Genomic DNA, 12,080 nt, shown 5'->3' with positions numbered 1-12,080 from the left:
ATATAAAAAGTTAGCATGATGATTTATATATACAGTAATATTCCCTTATAGAAATTTGCCTTCTGGTAACTGACAAGTATATGAAAATAAGGACTTTGAGCCTGGATGACATGCAGACTCTATAAATCTGGCTAACATCTCTTTCTTAACAGCTTGACTACACAGATTAGCAGAAACACATCAGAAGAATAGAATGGAAGATATCAGTATTTAATCTTTTTTTTAAATCACACACTTCATTAAGAATCTGAAGAAAATTAAGTAATTTTGTGTCTTCAAAATGTATACACCTAAAGTATTCCATACCATTAAGAGCTCCTATTTTAACACTTTTCCAAAGAAGACATCCAGATGGCTAACAGACACGTGAAAAGATGCTCAACATCACTTATCATCAGGAAAATACAAATCAAAACCACAATGAGATACTACCTCACACCTGTCAGAATGACTAAAATTAACAACCCAGGCAACAACAGATGTTTGTGAGGATGCAGAGAAAGAGGAAGGAACTCTTTTGTACTGCTGGTGGGAATGCAAACAGGTGCAGCCACTCTGGAAAACAGGATGGAGGTTCCTCAAAAAATTAAAAATAGAGCTACCCCACGACTCAGCAATTGCACTACTAGGTATTTATCCAAAGGATACAGGAGTGCTGATTCAAAAGGGCATATACACTCCAATGTTCACAGCAGCACTGCTGACAATAGCCAAAGTATGGAAAAAGCCCAAATGTCCATCAACTGATGAATGGATAAATAAGATTTGGTATATCTATACAATGGAATATTACTTGGCGATGAAAAAGAATGAAATCTTGCCATTTGCAACAACATGGATGGAACTAGAGTGTATTCTAAGCAAAATAAGTCAGAGAAAGACAAATATCATATGATTTCTTCACTCATGTGGAATTTAAGAAGCAAAACAGATGAACATAGGAGAAGGGAAGCAAAAATAAGATAAAAACAGAAAGGGAAACAAACCATAAGAGACTCTTAAATATAGAGAACAAATTGAGGATTGCTGGTGGGGTGTTGGGTTGGGGGGATGGGCTAAATAGACGATGGGCATTAAGGACGACATTTGTTGGGATGAGCACTGGGTGTTATATGTAAGTGATGAATCACTAAATTCTGTTCCTGAAATCATTATTATATTATGTGTTAACTAACTTGGATTTAAATTTTTTAAAAACTAATAAAAAAGCTCCTACTTTGGAGGCACACCTAGTGAAAGAGGGATATTACAGCCAGAGTCCAACATTAGAGCAGAGATGAAACTAAGACAGTAGATCTGAAAGGGTATGAAGAGACGCATACTTTCATATAGCCCTTGGTAGATACAGTTGTCTCATGCATAGCCCTGTGAAATAGTTTGACCATGTGTTAGTTTCCTTTTACATATAAGGGGACTAAAGCTGTTATTGTTACTGATTTGCCTTTAGTTCATGGTACAGAACTGTGAGAAAATATAGATCTTTTTTGTTGTTATTTTTGCTTTATCTTGATTTTTATTGTTCTTTTACATCCATTCATCATCTCTCTTAACCATGAATAATACCACAATAATGGGCATGTATACCATTATTGAAAATAATGATTATTGATAATCATGCCCCTTTACAAGTTAAAATGTTTCAACTATGAAGATGTAACAATCATTCTTTATAAAAACTCTCATCACAGTAGGAATAGAAGGCCACTTTCTCAGTTTGTTAAAGAGGATCAACGAATAAGATAAACCCTGACATCATTGTGAATGGTGGTATCTTAAATATTTCATATTGAGATTAGGAACAGGGGCAAAACTCTCATCCTTTATATTACGCACTGTACCAGATATTCCCCACTGGCCCAGCCAGTGCAGTAAGGCAAAAGTAGAAACAAAAAGCATAAAGACTGGAAAGAGTAAAATGGCCTTTATCCATGGATAATAAATAACATATGATAGTCAACTTAGACACTCCTAAAGAACCTACCAAAGAAAAAAACCACTAGAAATAACAGCAAATTTAACAAGACTGTAGGATAGAAGGCCAGTAATTAAAAAATCAAGTATATATTTTCTATGTACCGGCAACAAACGCTTAGAAATTGAAATTTTAAAGTTTTATTTACTAACGCATCAAAAAAATAAACGTAACCAAAGGCATGGAAGACCTCTGTACTGAAAACACAAGACATTGCTCAGAAAAATTAAAGATGACTTGAAGCGCCTGCATGGTTTCAGTGAGTTAAGTGTCCAACTCCTGATTTCAGCTCAGGTCATGATCTCATGGTTCGTGAGATCAAGCCCTGTATGGGGGTCTGTGCTGATAGTGCAGAGTTTGTTTGGGATTCTCTCTCCCTCCCTCTCTTTCAACATAAATAAACCTTTAAAAAATTATTTTTATTTAAAAAAATTTTTTTTAAGTTTGTTTTGAGAAAGACAGCACGAGTGGGTGGGGGAAGGGCAGCTAGAGAGGGAGAGAGAGAATCCCAAGTAGGCTCTATGCTGCCAGCACTGAGCCCGATGTGGGGCTTGAACCCACAGAGCTGTGATATCATGACCTGAGCTGAAACCAAGAATATGATCCTTAACTGACTGAGCCACCCAGGCGCCCAACCTTTAAAAATGTTTTAATGTTTATTTTTGAGAGAGAGAGAGAGAGACAGTGTGCGACTGGGAAGAGGGGCATAGAGAGAGGGAGACACAGAATCCATAGCAGGCTCCAGGCTCTGAGCTGTCAGTCCAGAACCTGATGTGGGGTTCAAACTCAAACTGCAAGATCACGACCTGAGCCAAAGTCAGATGCTTAACCGACTGAGCCACCCAGGTGCCCCAATAAACATTATTTTTTTTAAAGAAAAAGATGACTTAAATAGATGGGAAGATACATCATATTATGTGTTGGAAGACCCTATTATAAATGTCAGTTCTCTCCAAATTGATCTGTATATTCAACACAATCCCAATCAATATCTGGAATAATTTTTTGTAGAAGTTGACAAGCTGATTTTAAAAATACAAAGAAATGCAAAGGCTCTAGATAAGCTAAAACAGTTTTGAAAAAGAACAGACTTGGAGGATGTTCACTGCCTGATTTCAAAAATTATTATTAAGCCATAGTCATTATAGCAGTGTGGTGCTTTTGAAAGGATACACAAATAGATCAGTGGAACACTAGAGAGTTCAGAAATAGATCCACACATATATTGTGAACTGATTTTTAACAGAAGTCTACTATTTTTCAGTGAGGAAAGAAAAAGTCTTTTAAAATGATGCTGGATCAACTAGATGTCCATATAGAAGAAAATTAACATTGACTCCTACTTTAGTCTATGAAAAAAGATGAAATCATAAATGTAAATATGAAAGCTATAAAGAAAACATAGAGTAATCTTAATATGGGCAGAAGTTTCTTAAGAATACAAAACAATAAACCACACATACACAAAAAGGATAAAGACTTCATCAAAAGTAAAACTTCTGGGGGCGCCTGGGTGGCGCAGTCGGTTAGGCGTCCGACTTCAGCCAGGTCACGATCTCACGGTCCGTGAGTTCGAGCCCCGCGTCAGGCTCTGGGCTGATGGCTCAGAGCCTGGAGCCTGTTTCCGATTCTGTGTCTCCCTCTCTCTCTGCCCCTCCCCCGTTCATGCTCTGTCTCTCTCTGTCCCAAAAATAAATAAACGTTGAAAAAAAAAAAAAAAGTAAAACTTCTGCTCTTCAAAAGATACTGTTAAGCAAATGAAAAGGCAGTCTACACACTGGGAGTGTGTATATGTATGTGTATGTGTGTACACACACACACATACACACACACACACGTATTTTAACTCTTAAAACTCCGTAAAAACAATTTTCTAGAATGGGCAAAGACCCACTTCACAAAAGAAGCTATGATGGCAAGTAAACACATGAACTATAACTCATTATTGGGGAAATGCAAATTAAAACTAAATGAAATTAAAACTGCAAATTGAAACTGTAAATGAAAACACTTTGGGATCGTGTTGGTAGTTTCTTACAATGTTAAACATATATATCAGCTGCTTATGTCCTGGCAGTTCCACTGTTAGGTATTTATTCAAGTGCAATAAAATATATATTTATACAAAGATTTTTACATAAATGTTCATCACAACTTTATTCATCAAAGCCAAAAATTTGAAGTAACCTAAATGACCATTAAGAAATGAAAGAATAAGTAAATTGTTGTATAATGAACGCGAATCTCATAGACATGGTGTTGACGGGTGGAGGCAGGGGGTGGAGACAACAGAAGAGTGTTAATTGTGTAGTGTGTGTGTGTGTGTGTGTGTGTGTGTGTGCACACGCATGCGCATGTGTGATATTCTCAAAAACTTAACCTGTGATGAAATCATTGATTACGTAGAGCCAAAGACAAAGATGGTGTTTTTCTCTGCAAAAAGAGGCATAATGGGAATATTCTACATCTTGATTGTGGTGGCAGTTACATAGGTGTATATATCTGTCAAAACTCATCTAACTATACTTAAAATACATGCATTTTATTGCCTATACATTATAGCTCAAAGTTAACTTAGGAGAAATGAAGTATTGGACTACCTCATTATGCCAAAAATAGCTTTCATCCCCTATGTAATTCAGTGGGCTTATTTGAAAATTTCACATAGAATATTTTATTCCCAAAGCCTGGAAAAATTAATAACAGGAATTAGTATATTTTTAACTTTAAATGGAAGATAGCATAGATGAAGAAGAAAAAAAAAAGAACCAGAAATTTACATTTGAAACTTAACAGTTTGGACACCTAATTTGGGATACATTTTTAGTAAGAGATTCTTCTAGCATAGCTAATGTTTTTCTTGAAGAATAAAAACTCTAAGTGTTTTCAGTGTGAGTTCAATAAACATGGAAAAGATAAAGTACCAAAGAATCCTTGTTCTAAATTGCTACAAATTTTCTTGGATTTGCTGTGATCATTAGTTGTCATGCATGCAGCTGTTCACATAATTAGGCCATGTGCACAAGTGTTTGTTAGCAAATTTCAGTCCTATAGTTATTCGCTTCACTAAATCTGTACTGTGACCTGCTACTGTGTTCATTTCCCAGGTTATGTTGTGTGGCATGCAGGAGGTTGACTTGGCGGATTGGCAGAGAAATACTGTGTATCGTCATTATACAAGAAACAGCAAGCAGATCATTTGGTTTTGGCAGGTATTTGCTTTTATCTTTTTGAAACAAAGTGTTCAAAGAAAATGTTTTACCGTGAAACAGTAGTTTAAAAAAAGTTCATTTTTAAAATTGAACCTGACATTTGAATTCCAAATCAGAAGTGAAGAGTTTGTTGTTTTTTTTGTCTTCCTAAATGGGAGAATGAATGACAGGATCTTCTTTAAGTAATAGTTTAATGGTAATACTTGTAGGTGTAGCATTTTTTCCCCCAGTAGTATCATAGCATTCTAAAAATTCTACTTAGTTCTGGAAGTAAATGAGGAAGTATGGGTTTTTTTTTTTTTTTTTTTTTTTTTTTTTAATGAGAAAGTCAGTGCAGATACATAATTCCTGTGAAGGTGATAATATGCTAGGGAATGAGAATGATCTGGAGGATAATATCCAAGAATGACTTCCTTTTCTCTTTCCCTCCCTTGGGTCCCTTTCTTTGTTTTGTTGGTGTTTTAGCTTAAACTACAGTAGGGTGGTCTCATCCAAGTGCTGCAATACTAATATTGAAGCACAGTTTATTTTATTAGATTTTGCATTTTGTGTGTTTGAGAATTTAAAATCTTTAGGCCAGGGATTTTCTTCACATAAATCTACTAATTGAGACTCATTTGAGCAGTTTAGCGGCGGAACTTCTCGTATACCTATGCTTAACTTTCACTTTCAAGTGAAAACTAAGCCTGGGACTTAGATTTACTAGAAGTGGAATCTTTTTGTAAGGATATGTGTCATTTATTTATTAATTAATACTTTAAAGAAGTGTAGACACTTGTAGAAATTTATCTTACGTACTTCAGCATGTGCAAAATGGCACATACTATTTATTGCACCATTATTGGTATACTAACAGAGACCTGAAACACCTAGATGTCTGTTGGGAGGGGACTAAGTAAATAAATTATGATATATCTGCTCTGTCTGTAATTCTGTACCTTGTAATCATTCTTTTTTTTTTTTTTAATTTGCTTATTTTTGAGAGAGAGAGAGAGCGAGCGAGCAAGCAGGGGAGGGTTAGGGAAAGAGGGAGACACAGAATCCATAGCAGGCTCCAGGCTCTAAGCTGTCAGCACAGATCCCGATGTGGGGCTTGAACCCACAGACTGAGATCATGACCTGAGCCGAAGTCGGATGCCCAACTGACTGAGCCATCCAGGCACCCTAGCATTCTTTCACTTCTTTTAATGCAAATTAATAAAAATATTGGAAAATATGTTTCAGTAGTTTTGAAGGGGAAAGGAACCTGTGTATAATGTGCTATTTGGTTAAAAGGAAAATTTACATTCTGTATATTCAAAGTGTATGTTGGTACAGCTGACCCTTGAACAATAAAGGGTTTGAGTTGTGCTAGTCTGCTTCTGTGCAAATTTTTTATAGCACAGTACTGTAAATGTTTCTGTAGCTTCTTTTGTTACAAAAATATAGTATATGATATATATACAAAAATATGTGTAATTGGTTATCAGTAAGGCTTCTGGTCAACAATAAGCTATTAAGTTTTGAGGAATCAAAATTTGAATGTGGATTTTCCCAAAATTTCAACTACATGGGGTATCTGCACCTCTAACTGCTGCATTGTTCAGTGGTCAACTGTATATGAATATAGCGTCTTTGAAAAAAGGTAGAGAAAACTGGCAGCAAGGTGTGAAAGCTGTTCTTGATGCTGTACCTTTTACTACCTTTCAGTTCTGTACTGGGCGCTGTGTATATCTATTACCATTTATAAAAACTAAACAAGGGCCACCTGGCTCGCTCAGTCATAGAGCATGTGATTCTTGATCCTCAGGGTCAGGAGTTCAAGCCCCACGCTGGGCACAGAGCTTAGAAAAAATAAATGAATAAAAAATCAAAAGGGAATAAACCCATTTTCAAGCCTAAAATATCTGAATTGCATCACATACAGAATGTATGCAGGTGTCTGCAGTCTTCCTTTTTAGGGTCTTTACTAGCTTCCTTACTAGTCAGGGACTAGTAAGAACATGAAGTTCCCTGACTTTCCCTTTGGACATTTGTATCTGTATACCTGAGAAGCTTCAGCTTGAGGTCCTATAAATCCAAATGAGTAGTTGTGTTTTGCGAATTGAGTTTGTTTTAGGGAAAGGGTTGGTTTATGCCAGACCTGGTAATGAGCTGTTTCTTGTGCCTTGATGAAATGTGTACCTCAACACAGTTTTATGCAGAAGTGTTTTTGGTCATTATTAGCACTTTTGTCTCATCCTTAGGTAATGTATATTCTTGTTTGCTTTTTATAAGTTTTATTTTTAGGATACATTTCTACTCTTAGACTGCTCCAGAAGTTGACTTGCCTTCTATTACAAGACAATCAGATCAATTCAAATCAGTATTCCACCACATTACACATTTATGTCTGTCTTTGAAAAGATAGTAAATGAACTAAATATTTTTAACAAAATGCATCCTTGTAGTTTTCAAGTATGAAGAATCCAAAGAGTTGTGTAAATAGTAGTATCTAGTAGGAGAAAACAGATCAAACTATTGAGAATGGCGACTGTTATAAGGGCTAAACACACAAAAAGCATATAGCACAGAGGTAGGCAGGAGCCCTAACTAGGTGCTAGCTGTGATATTGTATTCAAACAAACAACATCTGTCCTGGTTACCTTTTAGTGGTTTGACATTTATAAGCCTCCCGTTTCCTGTCTGTATGATGGATGTAATAATACTGATGGACAACCAGTGTTGTAATTGTGAGGATTAACTGAAGTAAGATCACTGGTATATTTAACATGTGCCTAACCTTAATAATTCTTGAAGAAATTTAAGAACAATTTAAGTGTCTACTATTTTAATTACTGAAGATAATTTAGTATTTTATATTAAAGTAAATTTGATTTTGTTACACAGTTTGTGAAAGAGACAGACAATGAAGTAAGGATGCGACTATTACAGTTTGTCACTGGAACCTGCCGTTTGCCTCTAGGAGGATTTGCCGAGCTTATGGGTAAATGCAGTTTTTCCTGCAGTTTCTCTGTAGCTAACTTTGTGATGATAATGGCCTTTAGACATACAGTAGACTTGAATCTAAGGATTATTCTTCTGTGCTTTCTGTAGGGTATCTGCCAGAAGACTACTTAATGGTTACTATCAAGTACATCTGTAAGCCAATGAAAGTCTGCCTACATAGTCTGGTTGGCCATTGCTTTGCTCTTTAGGGTGATTGTGAAGGAGCAAAATTCTTTAGAGCTACGTCTCTTTCCACTAATTTAATTCCTGTTGCTGAATTTCTGCAGCAATAAGAAGCTTCTCTAGGCAGAAGCGATTTACATTGTATTCTGTGTCATTCATGATAATGTGACATGTTCAGTCATTTAACTAGTTGTCAAAACCAAAAAGTTTAAAGGACCAGATAAATTTTGTCTTGTTTTCTTGATTTAGGAAGTAATGGGCCTCAAAAATTTTGTATTGAAAAAGTTGGCAAAGACACCTGGTTACCAAGAAGCCACACGTGGTAAGTTCAAGAATCCTAAATTGAAAGGTGAAAGTCAGAGAATGTTTTGTTTTTTTTTTAAATACGTAAGACCCAGTATTAGTGCTTATTCATTAACGTAGCCAGAATTTCAGTTTTTAGAACATACTGATTAATACAGCATTCTGTAACTAAACCCTTTGAAATGATTTCTGTTTGGTTAATATACTGAGAAATATATCTAGTGATTCACCAGTTATTTAGAGTAACCACTATGTATAATATACGATTGAAGTGCTTCCTGCCTTTTATGAAGTTTGCACTCCCCTGGGGGAGGGAGCACAAATGACAAACAAGTAAGCTATTTGAATTCTAGGAAAGTCTTTCAAAGGAAATAAAGAGGGTGCTGTAGATAAGAACCAGAGGGAACCTCTTCTAGGTTGTGTGGTCAGGGAGATTCTTAGCACAATGTTTGAGTTGGATAAATAGAATGCTGCGGGAAGAAACAGAAAAAGCACATTCTTTGTACAGGGACATTTCCAAAGACCTTGTAGTAAGAAATAATTTTTCAAGGAAATGAATGATGACTGGTGTCATTGGAACTTAGTGAATGAGGGGAGACAGGGATAAAAAGAATTTGGAAATTTAGGCAGGGCTAAATTATGTAGAACCTTGTAGGCTGTTACAAGTCACTTGGATTTCAATCTAAGGGTAGTGAGAAACCTTTGAAAAGTTTTAAATAGCAGCTAATGAAATTCAGGAAAAATCACTCTGGCAACAGAGGAGGAACTGGATTCAAGACCAAATGCAGGGAGATTAGTTAACAGAACTGTTTTAGTCATCCAGGGAAAAGAGGAGGATAATTTAGGAGGTACATGGTTCTTTTAGAAGGTGAGAACTATTTTCCTACTGAGCAGTTATTTGCCTTTTTATTGTTTTGACACTTGCATTTATGGTGCAGAAGCAATGGTAGATAAAACTAGTGCCTCAGCACAAATCAGGGCCGTGGCACCAAAATGCCGTCTCCATTGTTCAACATCACATACCTGCAGTTTAAAGCAGAAAGCAGAAAGCAAAAAGGAAAAAAAAAAAAAAAAAATCTCTTTCAAGATTGTTCTTTATGAAGCAGTAGAATATACATATGTGTGTGTGTATATATATATATAGAGATATACACACACATATATACTAAATCTTGATGCTTGAGTATGTATCTCTTTAATATTCTGTATGACAAAATGAGAAGCCTGCATAAAGCACTTCTTATTCACACCAGAGAATTGTGGTTGTCTTGAGGGGAGGTTCTTTGGCAATTGAGTTGAAAGCTGAACCAGCTTGCTCTTTTTGATGGAACACCATTTTTATTTGAGAGAGTGACTGACAAACTGTTTATTCAGACATGTATTTGGCAGACATTTTCTTGAAAAGTAATGAAGGAAGCTTATCACTTCAAGGGAAACAACTGACAGCATTTGTTGGCAATGATAAAAGTTGAGGTTTCAGGCAAAAATTAGAATTTGGGAGAACTTGTTTATACCATCATGAGCTTGAAAGCCTTCCCAAGACTTTCTGATGAGATTGGTGGTATTATTAAAAATGAGATTTTTTTCTATCATGTAATTTAATGTGTCAACATTTAGAAATACTTTATAACTTGGTGAATCACTGTTTCCAAATGACCAATGCATGATGTTATAAAATCATGCATGGGTAAAAAGAGCCATTCAGAGTACAAGATAAACCAATGGGTTTTACATAACAGAGTAGAAAAAGTTCTTTGGTATGATTTCAGAACCCATATTATGTATAATATTGTCAAATTTATTTAGTACAATAGTCAAGAATAATAGCCACAATGACCTGAAAAAACTAAATATACATCTCTGTTTTCTAATCACATATCTGTGTGGGGGCAAATTTTCATATACTGTACTTAATATAATGCAACAAAATAAATGCACATATAAATATCAGAAACCAGTTGTCTTCTATTAGGCTAGACATCAAGATTTGCAAAAATATATAACAGGGTCACTTTTTTTACCATTTTTTTTTGAAAATAGTCATTTTTATCAATAAACATAATTCACATAAACAGAGCTCGTGGGAATTTGCAATATTTTAAAGTGTGAAAAGGATCATAACCAAAAAAATTTGAGGACACCAGCCTAAATTGTTGAATCCAGTAAAGGAGAGATTGTTGAGGTAGAGGAGAGAGTTCAGAACCAAAGAAAGATGAAAAGAATTGAGATGCTGAGTAAAGGTTAAGGAATTAGCCTTTGATAAAACAGGAATACTTCCTTTGTTGTAACAGGAGAGGAAGAAATGTTGGATGTAAGCTGTAATTATCACTGTTGGTTTCTGTTTATTCAAAGTATGAAGTGAGGTCACTAAGAATGAAGAAAGTAAAAAAACTCTGAGGAGAATGAGAGTTGTCAGAGCAGACAAGTATCTACTAGAGAAATAAGGCTGAGAATGATGTGTGATACTGGATCGCCTACTTGGATCTAAAGTGACACCAATCTGTCTAGTTGTAGGATTCTCCCCTCCAGGAATTTTCAGCTGTTAGGTCCAAGGAGTGAAAACTAGAAGGCTGAATTCATTCAGTTTGAGTTTTGATTAGTTAAGTTCAAAAGGGGGAAGAGACAGGGATTTGAAAGTACTTGCAAGGTAGTGGATATAAGGATGGTCTGTAGCTTAAGTACAAAATAAGGACGGGAAGAGTCTGTGGACGGCTAGGATGGTGACAAAGTAATGGATTAATGGGTTAGCATTTTAATTGAAGGAAGCTGGAAAGACAGAATTGAGTTTTTGAGGGTGCCTGGGTGGCTCGGTTGGTTGAACATCGGACTCGATTTTGGCACAGGTCATGATCTCAGTCATGGGATCAAGCCCTGTGTCAGGCTGTGCTGGGCATGGAGAGTCAGCTTGAGATTCTCTCCTTCTCCCTCTGCCCCCACACCTTGTGCTTGTGCACTCAAAAAAAAAAAAAAAAAAGTGGAATTTTTTTAATTAGAAATTTCCTGCTGGTGATGACAAGGTTCAAGGTATGTTATCCTAAAGTCAGTAAATGAGAGGAACAGGTCACTGAAGATGAGAACTTGGGAGGTCATGCATGGGTGTTGCATATCATCAAGTGAATGAGAGGACAACCATGAACCCAGGTGCCAGAACTTTCAGTGAATGAAAGGAATATGACCAAGAGGTCAACAGAGGGTAGCCAAAAGTTCAGAAAAAGGTTGCATAGGTAGATTGTATGTGCCTCACAGGAGGGAAGTTTTACTGCTTGGCTGCAGGGAAATGGTTATGTTTCAGACTAGCTGGGTTTTTAGTTTAAGGCAAGTTATTAAGACCTTAGAAAACTGCAAATCATAAAACAGAAGTTCAGAGGAATGGAGATCTGAGGTGGAAGAAAGGGAAAAGGTGAGGATTTAATTCAGATCAGTGGAATACAGTTAACGGTATT

General features: G+C 36.1%; 1 protein-coding gene across 7 annotated transcripts in view; it reads left to right on the top strand.

The window, feature by feature from the left end:
• WWP1 (WW domain containing E3 ubiquitin protein ligase 1) overlaps window positions 1–12,080 on the top strand; it is a 134,866-nt gene that overhangs the window by 119,142 nt on the left and 3,644 nt on the right. For all 7 annotated transcript variants that reach the window (XM_045454570.1, XM_045454569.1, XM_045454573.1 and 4 more), the window contains 3 exons: window positions 5,080–5,184; window positions 8,053–8,149; window positions 8,584–8,656. In XM_045454570.1, the coding sequence (XP_045310526.1) occupies window positions 5,080–5,184; window positions 8,053–8,149; window positions 8,584–8,656 (275 nt within the window). The remainder of the gene's footprint in view (window positions 1–5,079; window positions 5,185–8,052; window positions 8,150–8,583; window positions 8,657–12,080) is intronic.

This window comes from Leopardus geoffroyi, chromosome C3 (assembly GCF_018350155.1).
Source record: "Leopardus geoffroyi isolate Oge1 chromosome C3, O.geoffroyi_Oge1_pat1.0, whole genome shotgun sequence".
Classification (NCBI taxonomy): Eukaryota; Metazoa; Chordata; class Mammalia; order Carnivora; family Felidae; genus Leopardus; species Leopardus geoffroyi.
Note: the sequence above shows the minus strand (reverse complement) of the source record. Positions and strands in the feature narration are given on the sequence as shown.